This window comes from Toxotes jaculatrix, chromosome 10, assembly GCF_017976425.1.
Source record: "Toxotes jaculatrix isolate fToxJac2 chromosome 10, fToxJac2.pri, whole genome shotgun sequence".
Taxonomy (NCBI): Eukaryota; Metazoa; Chordata; class Actinopteri; family Toxotidae; genus Toxotes; species Toxotes jaculatrix.
The window spans coordinates 10,948,320-10,969,341 of NC_054403.1; the positions used below are offsets into that span (position 1 = coordinate 10,948,320).

General features: G+C 41.2%; 2 protein-coding genes across 3 annotated transcripts; one reads left to right on the top strand and one right to left on the bottom strand.

Moving 5' to 3' along the window:
- Positions 1-483: 483 nt before the first annotated feature.
- On the bottom strand, positions 484-16,798 carry anxa6 (annexin A6). 2 transcript variants are annotated; one of them, XM_041047889.1, is made up of 26 exons: positions 16,455-16,798; positions 11,313-11,466; positions 10,212-10,267; positions 8,200-8,284; positions 7,912-8,006; positions 7,689-7,802; positions 7,500-7,590; positions 7,329-7,408; positions 7,126-7,182; positions 6,531-6,624; positions 6,121-6,216; positions 5,944-6,002; positions 5,636-5,758; positions 5,487-5,545; positions 5,106-5,184; positions 4,352-4,433; positions 4,163-4,257; positions 3,876-3,989; positions 3,254-3,344; positions 3,095-3,174; positions 2,788-2,841; positions 2,595-2,688; positions 2,416-2,511; positions 2,260-2,318; positions 1,945-2,082; positions 484-994 (listed from the first exon to the last, which is right to left on the bottom strand). In XM_041047889.1, the coding sequence occupies exons 3-26, from the start codon at positions 10,212-10,214 to the stop codon at positions 935-937; spliced, it is 1,998 nt and encodes a 665-aa protein (XP_040903823.1). In that variant the 5' UTR covers positions 10,215-10,267; positions 11,313-11,466; positions 16,455-16,798; the 3' UTR covers positions 484-934. The 2 variants fall into 2 exon arrangements, with proteins under 2 accessions (XP_040903823.1, XP_040903824.1); XM_041047890.1 differs by having other exon boundaries at positions 487-994; positions 1,960-2,082; positions 16,455-16,796.
- Positions 13,325-20,275, top strand: LOC121188247 (cationic amino acid transporter 2-like). Its single transcript, XM_041047895.1, has 14 exons — positions 13,325-13,406; positions 14,602-14,652; positions 14,962-14,994; positions 15,444-15,817; positions 16,466-16,621; positions 16,702-16,867; positions 16,974-17,110; positions 17,530-17,752; positions 18,209-18,345; positions 18,429-18,531; positions 18,625-18,758; positions 18,894-19,060; positions 19,163-19,271; positions 19,364-20,275. The coding sequence occupies exons 2-14, from the start codon at positions 14,648-14,650 to the stop codon at positions 19,504-19,506; spliced, it is 1,887 nt and encodes a 628-aa protein (XP_040903829.1). The 5' UTR covers positions 13,325-13,406; positions 14,602-14,647; the 3' UTR covers positions 19,507-20,275.
- Positions 20,276-21,022: the final 747 nt, after the last annotated feature.

Consider the following 21,022-nt stretch of genomic DNA (forward strand, 5'->3'; position numbering starts at 1 on the left):
TGCATATTAACAATGTGCTGCTGAAGTAATCTTTTAATCTTTTATAATTATCAGCAAATGGAGCAATTTCAGATTGGGTGTGCCATTAAAACTAGAGTGTGACTGGCTGCTGCAGACTCTATTTGTCGCCATGGATTTTGGCGAACTGCAGGGGATTTCCTCGCCACATACATCTTTTTTTCTTCTTTCCTCTTTTAACTCAAAAGATGGCCTGACAGCTGCGCTCACACATATGCAATGAACTGCGACACTGAAAAGAACAGACAGCTGTCTTGTACTTTTTTTTTCCTGCATTAACAAGAATACACGTCCAACTGAGACGCACAAAATGAAGTGCACTGTTACAACATTAAAGTGTAAATAACATGCTTTATCTCTGCTCATTTAAATGCGTAGGTACATAAATATTTGTTCAGTGATGGTAGGTAGTCAGGTAGCTGAGCAAGTCATGTCTCTACAGTGTGTTTGAATGTGAAGAAACAGGGTAGTTGAAAGGGATAACAGGAGCTTGATTTGTTAGTTGTTTTTTTCATATTAAAATGTAAGAGGAAAAAGGATGGACAACACTTTTTAATGTAATTTATTTAATTCAGGTATATCTGATACCTTAAAATCACAGTAATCATTGGACAGTCAACAATCTAAAGGCACTGCTTGAGCACTTACTAGTCCCAAATATTCTGTACATGTGAAGCTGCTTTCTGCGCTAATGTGGACATTTTTACATTTACAATGTAAAAAAAAAGAAACAAAAACAAAGAAAAAGAAAACTGGCTTGGAAGGCTAGGAGGTCACAGGTCACTTGGTTTGGCTGAGGAGTGGCAACAGTTAGGAGCACTGACAATAGATACTGACGTTAACCATTACAGTTTCACTCTGTGATCACTCTTTGTCTCGTGGTTTGTCGTTTCATGTCTACGGGGACATGAAAAGTTTAATCTTCCCCTCCACAGAGCACCAGCAGGGTTTTACGGTAGTCTCCTGAGGTATCACCCTAAACAGTGAAAGAAACAAAACAGTCACACACACACACAAAGAGAGAAGGATATTGAATTCATGGAAAATGCTGTGTTCATCGAACTGAAAGTGTTTACTTCTCACTCATCTCACTCCCACAATAGCAAAATTCTGTTTATCTTTCACTAACGTTAAATTAATGAGAGTCATGGGGGACAAGCAGAACTCAGCAAAATCAATTAAAATCAGCAAGTGAGTTAAAAGTGGAATTACCCTTTACATCAGCTGACACAGATACAGATTTCTATCTTTATAATCATCGTCACAATTGTTTAAAACTGTATCTTTTTAAAGAAACAGTTCCTCATTTTCAGAATCACACTTATTAGAGAAGTTCAACACCATCACGGTCACGTCTGTAGGATAAATATGAAAGTTCGCACAGCAGCCGGTTAGCTTAGCATAAAGACTGGAAACAGATTATCACTAATCTTGCTAAACAGGACTACACAAAAAATAAATGTACAGACGACTGTAATTTTTTCACTAAATACACACTTCAGAATAAACAAGATATAGCAATCCTTGCTGTTGCTTAATCTCATAATATTTCTGGTAAAGCCAATTCAGGGCACCCTACTTGCTTGTGTTGTATTGGTGTCAGGGTGATTTCATTCGTGAATTATTATAGAACTGTTTCTGGGTACTTCCTGTCTCTGCGGCTGTCAACCAATCACACAGCGGATATAGAGAGGAAGTTACGCATACAAGGGAAATTCCTAAACAGCTGTGCAGTGGCCACAGACCCATAGTCTACCGCAGGAAGCTATAGATTACAATACCCCACCACCCCACCGCAGCAGAAGGATGTGCAACACACGGTTACAGAACAGCACAAAGGTCAAAAGACAAAAACTGCACACAGACACACACAAGAGATGAGAACAAGCCAACCAGGAGTGTTAGAGGACAAAGACTCCGACTTACAATCATAGTTTCTACCTGGATGAATTCGTGCAGGGAAACGTCGTGCGCTTCCTTGAACTCTTTTCGAACGTTGAAAAGGTCGATCTCGCTACGGGACACCATGATGCGAATCAGAGCTCTGTCGTCTGTTCCAAGGCCCTGCAGGGGAGATCAATAGATACTCTATTTAGTCTGATTTAGTTACAGTAGCTGCTACTGTCTGAGAGTGTTCAGCAGCAAGGTACACAGAATGAGACACATAACCTAAATATATTACATGCACCCGGAACAAAATGACCTTATCACTTGCTTATTGGAAGGAATATGAACAAATACCTTCATGGCTTTGTACAAACGGTCTGCAAAATAAGAGGGCTGGTTCTTTACACTGCGAACTGCAAAGCAAAGAGAGAGGAAGCAGGGACTGAGTAGAAGTGAAGGTGGTTGTGAAGAACCAAGTACTTAACGTTCAGTGGTAAAGTTGGTCATTACCGATTGCGTAAAAGGCATTTTTCACATCTCCCGACATTTCTTTTTTGATAATTTGTTCAATGTCCTTATTGGAGAATCTGACAAACTCCTGGAATACTGTGAATAGAAAAGTACATGATCAGATATCTTTTTTTTTTGTAATCAGTTGATCCCTGTGATCCATCTGTCTTGACCTTTACCTTTCCTGAGATGGGGAAAGCTCCTTGTGCACAGAATACTCATGAACTTCATTTCCATGTCATCAGAGTCTGCGTTGCATGCATTGGCAAGTTCCTAAAATGTTTGAGAGGAACAACAGAAACAAACATTGAAACCCATTCTTCTCTTCCACCTTTTTAGCACAACAAAATGTTAGGATAGCAAACTAAATACCTGAGCATCTTCATTTGCTCTTTCCACATCAGCAGGGCCCTCCTCTCTTGCACCCTGAACAGAGTAAAGAAGGTGAAATCCAAATCATGAATACTGCACATCTTCTGTCTATTATACGTGAGTGGCTCACTGAGAATATTTGTTGTTTCATTTTTTTATTTCTTCAATGAGTAATTGTGAAAAAAAAAACTGTGGAGGTGATTAAATAGACCTCTGCATTTGCTGCTACTGTCAGCAGACAGACTGCAACCAGTGAGTGGGTGTGGAAATCAAACACAGTCTACGTTCTCATGATGATAAACATTACCTGTACGAGTGAAACAAGGATGCGGCAGAAGTGACCTGATGTGTCTGACTGAATGGCTTCCTCCAGAGACTTCTTATAAGCTGTGAAATGACACATTGCATGTAGAGGGTTTCTAAAACAAGAAAGTGACTTTGAAGCCATTCTAAGGATGAAACTCACCATCCTGATAGGCAGCGTTCATGGCATGTATTTCCTCGTTGCTCCTGGAGACCAGGATCTCGATCAGAGCGTGTTCATCAGTGCCAGCCCCCTGTTCAGATGATATTTCACAGTATGTTTTCACCACAAAAAGGAAAAGGAGTTTCACAAAGCAACAACACCAAAAAAAAAAACCCAAAACAACCACATAAATAAACACAACACATCCAGGAGAGGTGAGTGTGTGAAACAAGCCTCCTCACATATAAAATCCTTTTGAATTTTAATAACACTGGGCTGAATATCTCATGACCTTGAATCAGTGAGGAAATGAGCAAACTGATTCACAGTTCAGCACAGGTGTACCGTGACTATTTTAAGCCTAAATACCACATTGGACCATTCGGTGCTTGTGACCATTCAAGAAAAACAGCAAGTAGGTGTTGATTTGTATTTTCACTCTATGCCTCCAATAAGCAAATTACCAAATTCCACCGCACTCAGTCCTTGTCTGTTCAGAGTAAAGGGTGAGTCAGGGTTCTACACAAGACAATTAAGTCAGTGTTTGATAAGTTATAAATACGTAAAATGCAAAGTTATTTGACTTCCAAATAGTTAGTGTTAGTTGTTTTGGATCAGCTACCTCCATCGCCTTCCTCATCATTTTGGCATCAAACTCTGCAGGGGTCAACATGAGCCCGATGATCAGCCTCTCCAAGTTCTTTGACAGTTCAGATTTCAGATCCTTCATCAGATCCTGAGAAAAGATCAGACATATTGAGTTGTTACAAACTCGCCACAGGAAACACTTTGAAGCAAATACCCAATGAGATTTTTAAGCAGATCAAAAAAAATGAAGAGGTAGGGAATATGTTCTGGCTTGTATCTTCATTTATTTTTGTTTTATTCTCAGTTATTCATCTCTCTCACCCTTCCCAGTAGGGATTTGAATGCCTGTCTGATCTCTTGCCTCTGGGCATTGCTTCTCCGTGCAACAATGTCAATGATTGCATCTTCATCTGTTCCTGAGGTGAAGAAAGAGGTAATAGCAGCTGTAAAATGTGTTTTGGAAAATGCTTGTAGCTGTGTAAATGTGCTTTGGTTTTGAGTGTGTCATACCAAATCCCTTCATAGCTTTCCTCAGTGCTTGTGCATCAGCAGAAGGGTCAAAATTAGGTGCAGGCCGAACTGTTGGCTTTAGCTGAAGAAGTGGAAATGACAAAATTGGAAGAATAATATTCACTCTTTACACATACACACATATAATGTGAGAATGTTTTTTATACACAGTTTGTTATCCTTGAATGACACACAACAGATCTGTCAGCTTAAAGCAACAAACACACAGAGGTCTGCATGGCATGCAAGACAGACAATTTTCATACTATGGCTCATTGTTGAAAGATTAGAAACTGACAACCGTGAAACAGCATGCTGAGTTTTGTGATGACAATGTCTTGACATTTGAGGGGGAGTGTGCCCCCTTGAGGTTAGAAGCCACCACCAACAATGAAAAGGTGGGTAGGCTGAAACACAGCTCAGTCATATAAAGTGTTAGCGAGACAGTCTTTTGTTGACAAAAATGCTGAGATCTTTTTGACATTCACCAGCTCCCTAGGACAAAGTGTAGCAAACTGTGGCTTTGGGAGCACATTATAACAAAAACTATTTGTGCTTCAGTGAACAGCATTCTGATCCTGTCCTCCATTGGACAAAGCCTTCACTGTGCACTCGTGGCAGTGTTATCAGCACAAGTTCGTAGTTCTGCAAGACAGAGATCGTAGCAGGACCAGCAGATAATTAAGATGCATGCTGCTGCCAAGCCAAACATGCAGTGACACATCTAAAGTGAGAGCAAACAGGAGCCCCAAACCTGGACTTTGGTCATGGCACTTAATTCCCACATCTTGTAGGCTATCTGAGCAGCTTCAGGGAAGAACTCTCCAGCTAAGCTGTAATGTAACACAGCACATTCAGCAAAGCCAAAAGCTTGAGTGGTATATAATGGGTACATTTCAAGGAAGACGAACCTACTATAAAACAAACTTAACTATGCTTCTTTACTTTTTTGGTATATCAGCTTCACCAAACAGTTTGTTCGCCTCTGCACCATTACAGTGACAACACACTTCTCCCATTATGGCTTTACACACTTGCTGGAGTCAAACTATTTCAGGAAACAAAGACAAGTGGTGCTCTGGCACCCCCTTCTGGCTGCTGCGGTCACTGATGTTTGCAGCCGAAAGCAACTTACTCATCATCTCCTCCACACAGATTAAGAAGAGTCCTCTTGTAATCCCCTGATGTGTCATCCTGACAGGTACAAACACACACAAAATTATGTTAATTGACAATATGTAAAAAAAAAAAAATCTAACAGCCGTTTTGTTGCTCTTTTCTTACCTTAATCATGTTATAAAGTGACTTCTCGTATCTGAGGCGGAAACACTCTCGAATGTCCAACATGTCTATTTCAGAGCGAGAAATCATGATCCTTATCAGGGTGTTGTCAGCTGTGCCGAGACCCTGGAAATGAAAGAGATGGAAAAGAAGAGTTGAAGGGCAAGATAATGTGGCAACATTAAATAGATCGAACAAATTTTAACTATAGAAGGAAAATGTGTAATGATGACTGAGCTGCTAAGGCATATCTATGCACAAGTAGGTTAGGACCAGATTGAAAGGCTATTTTTTACTTTGAGTGTGTTTACCTTCATTGACTTGTAAAGGCGCTTGGCAAAGAACATGGGAACACTCCTTATGCACTGGACTGTGATAAAATATCAGAAGACAGACCTGCGTTAACTGACAGCTCAGCATTTCTCAGTCACAAACATACTTTCACTGCAAAAAGCGCTCAGGTGTGCTGCGAGTGGAGTGCTTCTCACCAACGGCCAACATCAGCCTCTCAAAGTCTCCAGACAGCTCACTCTTTATGCTGTCCTCGATCGACACCTCCGCGATCTTCTCGTACGCATCAAAGACTAAACAAACAACAAGACAGCAATACATGATGTTTGTATCTTAATGTTACGCTGATGGATTGGTGTGCGGGATCTTTCCCCTCAGTCATGCCAAGTAAAGCTCATAGCTTTGAACAAATAGCATTCACAAAAAAAGCAAAATTATCTTCCTTAAGCTCTCAGATTGTTACTGCGTTCAATTCAGATACAGCTCATCATTCCACAATTATGTTTGTGCAACAACTTTCAACTTGCTATTAACTCTTGAGAGGCATGAGGTGAGAATGTCTTGGATTCCTCACTGTTGTGTTAATTTCCCTGGGAGCTGTGCTCACCCATGTGGAGGTGGGTCACACTGCGGTTTCCCAGGATCATAATGAATTTGGCCTCGTCTGTCCCCCACTGCTCTTCTCCTGCTGCATACAGGTCCTACACAGAGGTGAGAAAACACGGGATGACGAAATGCTGAATAACCAAAAACAAATGTTATATACTAGGTACAAGGACTATCATTGTATACAAGGAATGTCTACCTTAATCAGCAACCTAATCTTACATAACAAATTAATATCGCGTGAGTTTTTAGTCATGCTATGGATGTGGCACAAGGGGTGGTAGTATTGGTCAGGGGGTCCACTTCTGTGGTCCAGACAAAAATATATCAAATAAATCAAGTTCAGTATTGGATGAACTGCCGTAAGATTCTGTACAGATGTTCATCTGCACTGAAATTAAGCCATTAAACTGTCATAAATGTGTTACTTTTAAAGAAAGGTATTACTATCTTACTCCATTGGATAATTTTTTTCTTGTTTAAGTTTAAGGTTACACTTTAAAAAGTCAATGATTTTTTTAAAGGAGGAAGTATCAAGTCAAAAAGCCCAAACATGTTCCACTTCTCTTTTTGTCATGAAATGTTCAAATTCTCACTTGTGCATCCTGCTCCACCAAGTCTGCGTCCACCACTCCTGACTCATCTCTGGTCCCCTGAAACCGTGAGAACACAGTCACCATCAGACCAAAACAACGCGCTGCTGATCCGTCAGTGGTTAAAGGAGCTGTGGCTGAGACAGTCACTGTATGGCTGACTGGACAATTCACTTGAAATCACATCAACCCCTGAGTGAACTGACCTGAAGTAAAACAACCAGCATCTTCTTAAAGTGACCTGAAGTGTCCATGATTATGTCCTCCTCCATGTCCCTGCCGTAAGCTTATGACAAACATAGGTATCGATGTAAAATGTTCACAGATGCAAAGCAGATAATCTGTTTATTTAAAATTACATCTTGTCCATGTCTTACCATCCTTGTATGCTGCCACCATCTCATGTATCTGTTGGTTGTTCCTAGATGCCAGGACTTCAATCAGGCATCTCTCGTTTGTTCCAGCTCCCTTAAAAAAGAGTGTGAGCTTCAGCACAAAGTAGCTTCAGCTTCATCGGATGTGACTGGCGTATGAGAAAGGTTCTGACTGTGAGATAAATGTCTTACCTCTACTGCATCGTGGATTTCTTTGGCATCAAGGTACGCCGGAGTTCTCATCAGACTGACGATGAGACGCTCGAATTTGCCCGTCAGCTCATACTTCAGATCATCAATCAGGTCCTAGTGAAACAACATTATATTTCTGTGTAAACATGTCAGAGATTACGATGCGGCATGACAGTAAAACCATGTCAGAAAAAGGTTGTGATCAGGAGATGTATTCTCATACCTTTCCAAAGCTACACTTGTATGCTGTAATAATTTCCTGCCTCTGTGCATTGCTTCTTGAGGTGACCAGGTCCAAGATGGCCTCCTTGTCACTACCTGAGGAACACAAGGCAACATGTTCAACAACTACCATCTCTGTCACATGTCAGAAACTGCTCTCTGACTGTATTATTGTCATTTCTGCTGTGTGAAATTCTTTCCTTGATCATTCAGCCGACGAGGGGCAAAAAGCTGAAAGAAGACCTTTGTGCCTCCGTGGTAAAAAATCACGGAGGAGCGAGGCACTCACCGATGCCTTTCATAGCATTGTAAAGGGTTTCAGCATCAGCGCTGGGATCAAAGTCTGGAGCATCTGATATTGTGCCTCTGAACACCTGTAAGAAAAATAGTTCAAATGTTTCTCAGAGGTGAGACATTTCTAAGTGCAATAATTCAAGAACAAAGTGCATAGTGATGTCTTGGATGTGTGGAGCTCTGACACAACACATAGAAATGCAACGTGCCCTCACTAAAGTTACAGATGAAGTTAGGAAGTACACTCTCACATTATTTCTATCTGAGCCTCTGTGGATACTGTAAATACTCCAGTGCATCTGAAGCAGGATTTCTTTGGGGACTGAGTCTAAACTGTGGCTGTGTGTCATACTGGACTGAGGTTACTGTGGTGAGGTAATAGATTTATAGCTGTGTAATGGAAAGACATGAAATCTGGTACAAACATTAATGATCCCCGTGATGATAAAGCCTAATGACTCTGGTGATTCTCTGACTTTTCCTTTAGAGCCAGCATGAGGTTGACATTTTTGGTTTTTAGTCAAATGTCTCAGTTACTGCCATAAAGTCAGGTAAAGACATTCATGTCCCAGTCAGAAGCTATCGCAATGACTTTGGCAATTCCTTAACTTTTCATCGAGCACAGTCATCTGGTCAAAATTCCATTATTTATGACCACATACCTGAAAAATTACTGACATTCCCAGCAGCCTCAGCTGTGCTTTGTTTAGTGCTAATTTGCTAATGTTAGCACGCTAACACGCTAAGCTTAGGTTGTGAACATTTTCAGGCTCACAAGTTTGCATAGCACATCCCACAACAGGGTGTGTTGCAGGGTGTAAGTAGTGGACTGAGTAATAGTACTGGTGATGAGACTCTGGGACAGGAGGTGAAGCCAAGTCCGCTCTGCCATTACACCAGCTGACTACTTGCACCTGTCTCACCCCCAGCATATCAGAGGAAAACCTGCAGTGTGTGTGTGGTCAGTACATGTGCACAGGGGTGGGACAGAGTGTAAGGAGTCAGGTTACGTTGCTCTCTTTGCAGGGGTCTGACATACAGTGGCTCAAACACAACAAAAAATGTGTCGGAGTATACAAACAAACTTGTCGGAGTATACAAACAAACTTCATTGAGCATGTAAAGAAATGTAACACTCTGCATAAAGACATTGTGGTGGTAAAGAAAGTTAGTGCTCACACTCATGAAAAATGATCATAGCTCTGTCATTTCTGGCCCTGTGAAGCTGTGTTATAAGCTCGCTCAGAGCAGCAAATAAGAAAACTTGGCCTACTTCTTGAAAGCTCAAACTGCAGCTGCTGTCGTAGAGATTACTGCTGCATTGAGGCAGTCAGCCAAAATGAGGGGCCACTGCACATGCTCTGATCCTCTGCTTCACTACAACGGCCATCACTCTTCACGACAGCTGGAGAGCTTCACCCGCCTAGCAACAGGACCACAAATACAAGCCCCTAGCAACAGGCCTTTCACCAAACCAATGATATTTCTCATAATGGGGTTTTATGTGGAAAAGAACTAATGTATATTTAATATTATGAGCTAAAGTTCTACATCTTCCTTCCTCCCTATAGGTGCTGTTTGTTTCTTCTGTTGCCAAGGCCACAACTTTGCAGAGTATAATTAAGAGCGAGTGTGTGTTTCACTTCAAGTAGGCCCAGAATGGCAGGGCACTGACTTGCAGCTCGGACAATAAAGCTGGATACTTGCCACAGGGTTTAAATAATTCTACAAAGGCAATGACTTTGGAAAGATGCGGAAAGCTGGAGAGGCGTGTCTATCAGATGTGCAGGCGCCACAGGTAGCAATGACACCCTACACTGCTCCCTTTATGATGGGGAGGACTCACATGGTGGCAGGTGGCAGAAAAATGACCTCACTCTGTCCACATCTCTTTCATTGGTACACAAAACCATCCATACCCCATAGACACAAGATCTGGTCATCAGGTAAGATATAATCCACCTCATACTTACTTAATGCAACATGAGAGAGGTCTGGTCCACTTACCATTTCTATATTTGGTCTTCTGTGTCAACACTGTGCAGGAATCAATAATTTTGGGCCTAGAGAGAGGAGACATGCACATGTCAAACAGGATAGCAGCATTGCAAAACTTCCTATGTCCCAGTGAAGGCGTCATTCCCCTCCAGTGTAAAGAGACATGATGATGATCATGATGATGATGATGATCCTTCCTCTCCAGGAGTGAATCTAATGAGGTGGCCTCTTCAGTCTGCTGTCTGACAGCTGGTTAAAGCTGATCTCTACATAATGTAATTCTGAGCGAGAGCGCAGCAGCAGCACAGCACCGGACACAGAACAGGGACACCATTCTCTGTTAGATTTGACCTCACATTCACCTGAAATAACATGTTGGTGCATGGAATAAACCAACTGGCAGGAAAACTGTGTTTTCCACACCAACATACTTTAACCTATAACGCAGCCATTCAGTTAATCATATGGAGGCACAGCTACTATGGAGAAACAAGTTTGTCTAACTTTCACTTACTATTTTTTGTTTAGAATCACATTGTAGAGTTGGAATGGAAATATAATGAGTTCCAGATAATATCAGTTTTAAAGCACAGTTTGACAAATGTACACTTAGTTCATGTTTGCCATTGAGAAAAGGGGGAAAAGACTCCATGCAGGGTTCAAAAACTGTACTGTTTGTTTAAGACTGAAGAGAAGCTCTCCAAAAATAGCACACACTGTTTAACTTAATGTCAAAATTAAGGGCTTGGGGTATGGGGGGGTGGGGGACTGGGCCTCCATATGTATATATATATATATATATATATATACAGAGCCACACCCTTGTTCTGTGCCCCCACACTATAGAAACTAGGCGTTTTATGTACTAAGTTATTTTTCTTTAGGCTTTAAAACAACAACAACAAGATACATTTTAGATACATTGAACTACTTTTTTATGTACTAGTTCATTTGATTAAATCAGGGTTATCTTGCTGGCTGCTGCAGATCATTGGCACAGTCAATAGTGACGCATCAGCAAACTTCTCCGGTGTATTTCAGTGTGAGGTCTCTGAAGAAGCAGTCTGAGATCACACTGAAGGAGAATCTCACCAATAGAATTTTGCTTACCTTCTCTGTGCAGGAAGTCTGTGTGTTGGGCCAAAGTGGTCTTGCTGTCTCTGCTCTGTCCCCGCTAACCCGGTCTGTCCGTCTCCTCAGGCTCAAGCCGTCCCGTTACGTGTCCTCGGTGACGCAACGACTGCAGCGCTCTCTCGCGCAGCTTCTGTGAAGTGTGTGTGTGTGTGTGTGTGTGTGTGTGTGTGTGTGTGTGTGTGTGAGAGAGAGAGAGAGAGAGAGAGAGAGAGAGAGAGAGAGAGAGAGAGAGAGAGAGAGAGAGACTGAATTAAGCGGTGCAATGCCTTACTGCAAAGAAAATAGCCTACTATCTGAGCAGGTGACACCCAGTCCTTAGTGAAATCTTAACAGACGGATTCTGCGCGCTTGAATTACGCACAATTTTACGCACACCTTTTTCTGCAGCTGCTGCAGCATCTGAGAAACGCAGACAACAACAGATTCCTTTCTAGCATTTATTTTTCCTTCAGAAAAATGGACAAAACATACACCCCGTTGTCAAAAGGTTTAAAAAGCAATTTAAAGACACGAAGCAGCTTTGACAAATAAAAACAACACCATGAGAAAAAGAGCACTTTCACTTTAAACCCGTGAGAATTTCTGAACTTTGTCACAGGTCAGACTTCAAATGTGATTTTAACAGAGGGGAGTTTGCTGGCACTGATGTGACAGCTCTATTTCTGTCCTGTCAGGAGTCTATTCCAGTAAGCTGGGGGGAGAGACATCAGCATAGCAAGGGGGGAAGGGGAGAGGGAGAGAGAGATAGAGAGAGAAAAAGTCTGTGTCAGCATTGTACGGAAGGCAAAATGTCTAAAATATGAAAGTGTCCCATACACTCCCAGTGGCGCCATGATAGGAAGCACAGACATGGATACATTCTAGCTTCATGCTGTGACACTATGTATGGAGAGGGACGGCAGGGGAGATGAGGGAGGAGAGGTGACTTACTGGAAGAAGAAGCTCCAGATTCACAGAGGCATGACTCATGACTTTCATCCTGACTGGAAGCCAGCCCCCCAGTGGCATGGCTTTAGTTTTACTTTGTGGCTACTATCAATGCCACCCTGACACCATCTGACCTCCCCTCACAACAATGAATATCTATTTTTTTTTAATTCACCAAGATAAAACATGGCTGTGTGGATTTGTTTTCCCTTATTCTTATGTCTTCATATCACATTACCCTGCAATGACTTTAATTCTCCCTCCACCAGAGTTCAGAGTGAGAGGGGACCATATGAGGTAAACGCAGATGGAGTTGGGAGGCATTTGTCATCAAACTTCGTTGTTGTATACTGACCTCTTCTGTTTTGAAAATGTATTGCACACGGATCATGGGAACCTGACAGAATTCAGGTGGAGCTGGGAAAATTGCTGAATACCAGTTCAAACACAATCTACTGAATAAAAAAAAAGATCACTTCGTCCTTTTGTGAAATCAAAAGCAATATCAAGGGTACAAAATAAGGCTATTAATCTACAGAGATTGTATTTGTTGTGTATTTAAAACTGTTTAAAATATTTTGATTTGTAAAAAAGTTTTGAATACTTTCACTAAACCACTTTTTTTTCTTTTAGGCACATATTTTAACCTAAACTAGCTGGTGGTTTTGTCCATTACAGAGGCATTTGGCAACTTTGTGTAATTTAAACAGATGTATTTTTTTCTGTTGCCCTAGTTGTTTCATAGAAATGCTCATTCTCAGGTAGAATTCCCTAAAATCTATTTATCTATCCTATACATTCATACATTCAAAAGTATGGAATCAAAACTTATGAAAACTAAACAAAACACGCAAAGGGAGCACAAAAGCATTTCTGACATTCTGAATAGGATTTGCTGTTCACAATTCTCACCCTGTGCCTTCTATGAAATAATGAGCACATTATGGTCCAAACTGGTCGGGAGTTAGAAAGGCTACTTTGTAAGTAATTCCATTGAGTGGGAGGGTCACACAGGCCAGTCTTGTATATATCGCAGTAAAAATCATGTTTCCTTCATCCAAGTCAACAGCAGGGATATTTTTGCTTCTCTGGGCTGTTTTCAACTCTCAATCACCAGTCACGCCTCGTGGGACTGAAGACAAGGTAAAGAACTTGTGTATCTACTGAATAAGATAACCACCAGCAAGACAGATTCAAATCCATGTCCTCTGTTTTAATCTTCATGCCTGAATTTTCATGTTGGACAGCAACATTTATCTGTAACAGCACATCTGAGGTGTTTCTTGACACGCAGCCATAAAATAGCACATTAATGAACATTAACTGAATTTCACCGTGATCAAGATCAGCCCTGTGGTTGTAAAACTGCACATCACGTGCGCAGTAGCTGTTATTTAGTTAAGCATTACCCCATTGTCCCTGTGGAAATGCTATCTCAACCAGAAAGATCTGCAGATAGGAAGCCTGAGCTTTAAGTTTGGTCAAAGGTACTCTGACCGTCCACACAGGCTGCCTTCCCACTCGCCTCCTGCCTGCTGAAGTAGATGCCAGGAGGGATTAGGTGAGCTGAAATCCCCTGATGGGAGATGAGAAGGCGAAAGCTACCTCTCAAAGAGTAAGTGTGCAGCCTGCTGCATGCATGAGCCATGAAAGCTGCTTTGTCCTCCACTGTTTCATTAACTCACAGGGGCCATTAGTGTGGCAGGCTCACACCTCCAGGTAGGGATGGGGACAAGGCAAGCAGGCAAACTCCAACATAGGTGCAGTGATACATTCACAGTCCCGTTACTTAGCAACACATAAATGTAAACACACACTGTGAACATACAGTATAGCTTATACTTAATGTCTGAAAAGCAACAATTCTGCATACTTTCTGCATACATGAATAACCGTGGGATTTGGACGTGTAAAAAATGTGTAGTTTGCTTTTCAGAGTTTCTGTTAGTGCCACATTCAGACATTTTTTTTTACAGGTTCCTTTTTATGAAGGACAAACTCCAAAGTCATAGAAGAATGTGTGACTTATAGTCTCGGATTATCTTAAAGGCATAATCATGGAAAGATTATCAGACCACCGGCTCTCACTTACATTACAAGCACAAGTTTCCCATAAGAAGCGTCACTTGTTTTCACCCTTTTTCTACAAAAAAAAGAAAGAAAAGACAACAAACTGCCCTTTTTAATTTCCTTAGTGGTTAGTTAATTTCCTTCGTTTCATTACTTTCATCCCTCCCACCCCTCTTATTCCAGCACACGGTGTGTGAAGCAGAGAGACAGGGGATCGGTGGATTTCTCGGTGTGTTTTCAGTTTTGTTTTGTTTTTTTTTGGTTTTAGCTGTCATTGATCCCAAGTAACCCTGAGATGACATGATCCTGCTCTGATGAGGTGAGAACACGCTTTGCAAGTTACAAAATCTTTTTATTATCATTATCATTATTATTATTATTGTCAGGGGAAGAATAAATCTTAATTCAATCTTCATTCCTCAAAAATGTTCACAAAAGTAATTGTGTAAGTAATTGAAGGTTGAGTAAAGTGCAGTCCCTGAGCAGGGCGTTGTTTTCTGCATAGTGGGCGGCAATGAAAACTCCAGGCATCAGCACTATCATATCAGGGGGGTGATAAAGAAGGGCATGTATAAAAGAATAATGTGATTTAGGGGAATGACTGATTATATTAATTGTCTCTTCTAAGCGCACCTGTGAGGCAGGGGATTACACAGAGGAGGTGAGTGAATTCATTCTTCATTTGTGCTTGATTTAAATTCATTAAAACATCAGCGGAGCATGTCATTTGAGTTTTATCATATAAATCCTATTAAGCTTTAACAAAACTGTATTTGTCTAAGTCTCTGTGGTTTACAGGTGTTCTTTGAGACTGTAATTTTAGTTTCTTTTGTATAAAAAAAAAAAAAAAAACATTTGAGCTTGAGTCTTATTTGGTAGTGATGTTTCTTTGAAGAAGAAATGTTCTACCATGGGGCTGACCTGACAATTATTCACTGACATGTTCACTGATCTGCCCGTCCTTCCCCACTCCCATCCCCCCACCCCACCCCCCACCCCCCGACTCTTCCTTCCACTTACTCCCACTTTCTCAATAACATCAAACTGCACTCCCACCTGTCTCTTCCTATATAATTCCCTTATCTTTCCATCCCGATCCAAACTCCCTAGAAGCATGTCGAGTAGCAGGGTGAAGTCCTTTCTGGTGAGCCTGTCTCGGAGGAAGCCCCTGGAGCCTGAGGGGGAACAGTCCACATTTAACCGATGTCTGACCACTCTGGATTTGGTGGCCCTGGGTGTGGGCAGCACCCTGGGGGCCGGGGTCTACGTTCTGTCTGGAGAGGTGGCCAGAGACACTGCTGGACCCAGCATCATCATCTCCTTCTTCATCGCCGCTCTGGCATCTATATTCGCCGGGCTGTGCTATGCAGAGTTTGGCTCCCGGGTTCCTAAAACAGGCTCAGCATACCTTTACAGCTATGTGACTGTTGGAGAGCTACTGGCTTTTATCACTGGGTGGAATCTGTTACTCTCCTACGTCATAGGCAAGTGTGATACACAGGATTTATTTATCACTTACAATAGATTATTAATTCTATTACTTAGTTACTTAGATCACGAGAATTAGTCCTGATGTTATCATTTTTGTTTATGGAATCAAAGGTGATTTTCCTTTTGCCTTTATTTGCCAAAGATGAACAGGAAATATAATTTCACCTCACTGTTTATCCGAATCTTAATATCTGACCAAAACTTGTGATTTCCATCCTCTGACAAACAGATATTTTTCTCTTATGTAACATGTTTGTTCCAATGAGCACAGTGAAAGCCATAAATGATCAACCATCAACATGAGACTCTTAAACACTCTATGACCTTTCACCAGCTGTAGAAGCAGATTTATAATGGCTCTTTTAACAGTGAAAGTTTAAGTTAAAATTTATTTGGAGCTTTCATTCACTCAAAATCCTATTTTCTTTTCTTTTTTTTTTTTTTTACACTGCTTGTTAAATTCACTGCTTGCATGTTAATAACCTCGTAAACCAGGAGCGTAGTTTAAAATAACCGAGTCATAAAGAGTGAAAGACACTTGGAAGGAAATATTACCATCAGTATTTTCTGTTTATGACCACAGTTAAATGGTGACTCAGGCTGAAGAGTTTATTGCATCTTTCTACTCACTATCTGCTCAGGGACATCCAGTGTTGCGCTGGCATGGAGCGGGACGTTTGATGACCTCATAGGGGGTGTCATATCGAAGTACTTTGAAGAACACGCAAGCATGGGCCTCCCCGGTCTGGCACCTTACCCAGATGTCTTTGCTGCAGCCCTCATCATGCTGCTGTCAGGTAAAACAAAGACACAGGTGACAGTAATACATACAAAAACCATTCGCTTTATGCATTTTTTTTTTTTTTTAAATGTGAAGGTCTCCTGGCCTTTGGAGTGAAAGAGTCGACGACAATCAACAAGATCTTCACAGCAGTCAACATCCTGGTGCTGCTGTTTGTCACCATCTCTGGATTCATCAAGGGAAACATCTCCAACTGGGAAATCAGTGAGGAGACTCTGCAGAACGCCACAGCAGAACTCCTGTAATATAAGAGAAACATAATCCTGTCTGTGTTTGGCTGTATTGTCTTCCTGATTATCTCACTGTAAAAAACACTAAACAAGGTAATGCTGTCTCCCTTCATGCAGAAACCTGACCTCTACTGCTAATGTAACCAGTGTGTATGGAGTGGGTGGATTTCTCCCGTACGGCATTAGTGGAACCCTGGCTGGAGCTGCGACATGTTTCTATGCTTTTGTTGGATTTGACTGCATCGCTACAACAGGTGGGAGGAATACTCGTCTCATTATTATTATGGAGATTATAGAAGAGTTAAAATAGGTTTCACTACAGTAATGACTGTGTATTAAATAAATATTTCAGTGTGATTATGTTCAGTGTGATATCGCTGGACTGGAAATGAAATAGTTTAGTTATTATCCCTTGACCTTAGTATGGAGTTTTTTGTATTACATCAGCTTCAGAATTGCTTCAGACACTTATGTTATAATTATTTTAAAGGCTGTATATAAATCAGCACCTAGATTTCAAATCTGCTGGTGTTTTAGTCTCAAGATAAGCATCAAATTGTTACAGGTTATATGTCATATTTGTCGGATATTGCTCTTTTAAAGTCATGTGACAACAACTGAGGGAAGATTAACATTAAAACTGTCATTGTCCTCTTTGTGTCTATCTCCACAGGTGAAGAGGTGAAGAACCCTCAAAAGTCTGTCCCCCTGGGTATTGTGGCCTCGTTACTGATCTGTTTCCTGGCCTACTTTGCTGTGTCTGCCGCTCTCACCCTGATGATGCCCTACTACATGCTGAGCGAGAAAAGCCCCCTGCCAGTGGCCTTTGAGTACGTCGGCTGGGGTCCTGCCAAATATGCCGTGGCTGTGGGATCGCTATGTGCCCTGTCCACAAGGTATGAAACTACTGGTGGTACAGTCAGGGTCATGTGATGTGACTTGTGGTAGAATACAATTAAAAGGCTGAAACTGAAACATTAAATAAACACAGTCAGGAAAGGTGAAGGAGTGTAAATGAAATAGTCACTGTAAAGAAAAATAAGTGTTGCCAGAGTTTACAGAGCCATCACACATGGCAGTGGACCATCTCTGCTGTGGTAGGAACTAACAGTGTTATACACAGCAGTGTTTACTTAGAAAATCAATTTCACAGGAAACCTGGCAAGCAGTCAACTCCTACATGGTCTACAAAGCCACAAGGTGACTTGGCTGCTAACTTAGCGTAGCCCAAGAAGACTAAGATTAGCTATGTTTCCTACAGGAAGTGTCTGGCAGAATGTACCAAAAGAAAAAAAATTTTTTATGAGTTTAGTAAAAAATATTCGTAGCACTGTTTGCTTTTATCTCTCCAGCCTGCTGGGCTCCATGTTCCCGATGCCCAGGGTGCTGTTCGCCATGGCAAGAGATGGCTTACTTTTCCGACCCCTGACCAAAGTCACCCCCAAGGGCAGTCCTGCTATAGCTACAATATCATCTGGCACTGTGGCAGGTACAGATGTTCCAGCTGTTCATATGGTTCTGTGTACATGTGGTGAGGTTTATGAACTTGAATTGACTCTTTTGTGTCTTTAGCCATCATGTCTCTGCTGTTTGACCTGGAAGCCTTAGTGGAGATGATGTCCATCGGCACTCTGTTTGCTTACACACTCGTGGCCATATGCATTCTTATACTGAGGTACAGTTATTTATTTATTTATTCCCCTGCAGTCTTTAGCAGGGTGAGCAAAAAATTTACTTATGTTATGTATTTCTTCTCTTTGCACTCAAGGTATCAGGCAGCTCCATCAGAAGAATCAGACCTGCAGATCAGACAGTCAAACACCAAATTCAGTTTCCTGAAACCTCCATCGTCGCCCAACTCATCCACCGCACGAACAGTCACAATATTGACTGTAATTTCTGGTAAGTCAGAGATTGTCGAAGCACTTGTGGCCACTCAGGTGTTTCCTTTCTTAACTATTGCTTTTGTCTTCGTGGGGCACAAACTGATGTCTCTTGTTCTCTCGTTCCCTTGTTCATCTTTTCTTTCCTTTGCAGTTGCATGTGTGGTTGCACTGTGTGTCACCCTGACTCAAGCCATAAATGCTCTGTCCAATTTGGAAGCATGGAGCCTGGTGCTTGTCTGCATCCTCGCCTGCATCCTGTTGCTCATGGTTTTCCTCATCTGGAGGCACCCACAAAATCCCTCCAAAGCGTCTTTCATGGTGAGTATAACTGTGTATCTGTACCTTAAAACCCAAGCCTTCTGTTTAATTTCTAATTAACATCAACTAGAAAAATCTCATTTTCTTTTTGTCTTCTCATAGGTGCCTTTACTCCCTGCTCTGCCTTTATTGAGTACACTCATCAACGTCTACCTGATGGTGCAGCTAGGTGGAGACACCTGGTTAAGATACGCTATCTGGATGTTAGTGGGTAAGACTATGTTTCTGCTTGAAGGGTTTAGAGGGCTTTTATCAAGTTAGCTGCTGAACAGTAATGATCCCCCTCCCCTCCCCTCTCCGCAGGGTTAGTCATCTATTTTGGCTACGGGGTCCGAAACAGTGTTCAGAGGAAGCGTCTCATGGCCAATCAGACGAAGGTCGAAACCGTCAGCGGCAAAGCAGACAATTCATTCACAACAGATGTCACTAAAGAAGAGAAATTCTGAGCTTGTTTGTGGTGGAGAGAGCCTGATTCAGATGATTCAGATGTTACAGTGAGTAACTGCTTCAAGAGTGTAACTACTGTTTTACACACACCAGTTCTGGTGTGTGTGTTTTTTTTTTAAAGTGTTCAGTCTCAGTGTGAGACTGTCGAGGTTAGACAGGTGCAGACAGAGACAGAGGTGTTGAAGTGCAGACAAATGGACAGGCGTACAAATCTGCTTCATACTGGCACTTTATTACATGTTGATGGAGTTTGTACTTTGCCTAAATATTCTTATTGCCATCACTGAAATGCTGCCTGGCAGTCTGTATTTTGGGACCTTCAAAATGCTTAAGGTGTAAAGAACAGGGATTGCTGATGTTTTATAAAGCCATTGTGTGCAGGAATTATTACAGATCTGGGAGCACACTTTAAAAAAATGTAAACTTCACTCCCTGCTTATTTTTATGTCATTATTAATTGCACTTAACTGCATGTGTATCCTCATTCAGTGTCAGAGCCCTATCCTGGGGCCTTTAAATCCACTATCAAAGAAGTTTCTACTCCTGTGTTTAAAAAGCAAAAGAGAAAAGGGCTCAAACAATTTACTGTAAATAATAACTATTTTATCACACCTAAATAAGTTTACACTTTTCATATTGTAAAATACATTTGTAAAATATGAAAATTTATTTCAATTTTATACGATTTTAATAATGATTCTAAATAACAAAAGAAATGTTTTTTTTACATACAAATTTATGGTGTTAGACCAAAGAAGATGTACAATGTAGATACAGAAAACTTTTTGTGAAATGTCATGTTTTTTTCTTAGCCTGTTAAAAGATTCACTTCATTAATTGTTTATTGTTTCAGTGTGTAAATATGAAAACTGTACATGTTTTCTGATTATATGTTGTAAAAGTATTGCTTAATTAAAAAGAAATAATCCTGTTTTCAAGACAACTACAATCTGGAGTTCATTCTCTACAGGGCATGTTGATTGAAAAAAAAAAAAAGTCCAGTTCCACTCGTAATCTTGGATAAAGAGCCACAGGCAGCTCACTACCCAGAGTTCACTGAGAACAAAGGGACCTTTCACAGCAGCTTACCTGTGTCATGTTCAAAATCGAGGCTTAGCCAGTCACCCAAAGGGAAAGGTTTGCATTGTTCTCACTGGGTACAGCACGATATAATCAAACATCTAAAACTTTCATTTCTTTTTCCTGTTTAGAAACATGTTGTTTAATGGGGTGGGGGTGGGGGGGGGGGGGGGGTACTTAGTACAAAGTAAGTCATGTAAGTCATGTTCATTTATAGAGCCTAAAATCTGAAATTCATCTCCAAAGGCTTTATAAGTAGGCTTTATAAAAGTAATAAATATCAGTCATGAGATTTGTGTTGTTTTTTACCTTCATATTGGATCTTGTGTATTCCATGTAGACTAAAGCTGGAGATGCTTGTGCTTTGTTTTACCTGTAGAAAGACAATACGTGTGTGAAGAATACAAGGTTTATTAGGCACCAAATGCTTTTAAT

Excerpts from the sequence above, each read along its gene's own strand:
- LOC121188247 (XM_041047895.1), top strand. Across the intron at positions 17,111-17,529 it reads TGACTGCATCGCTACAACAG|GTGAAGAGGTGAAGAACCCT; the intron begins GTGGGAGGAATA and ends CTATCTCCACAG. Across the intron at positions 19,272-19,363 it reads CGCTATCTGGATGTTAGTGG|GGTTAGTCATCTATTTTGGC; the intron begins GTAAGACTATGT and ends CCCTCTCCGCAG.
- anxa6 (XM_041047889.1), bottom strand. Across the intron at positions 2,842-3,094 it reads TCCTTGTTTCACTCGTACAG|GGTGCAAGAGAGGAGGGCCC; the intron begins GTAATGTTTATC and ends TACTCTGTTCAG. Across the intron at positions 2,083-2,259 it reads GTTTGTACAAAGCCATGAAG|GGCCTTGGAACAGACGACAG; the intron begins GTATTTGTTCAT and ends TCTCCCCTGCAG.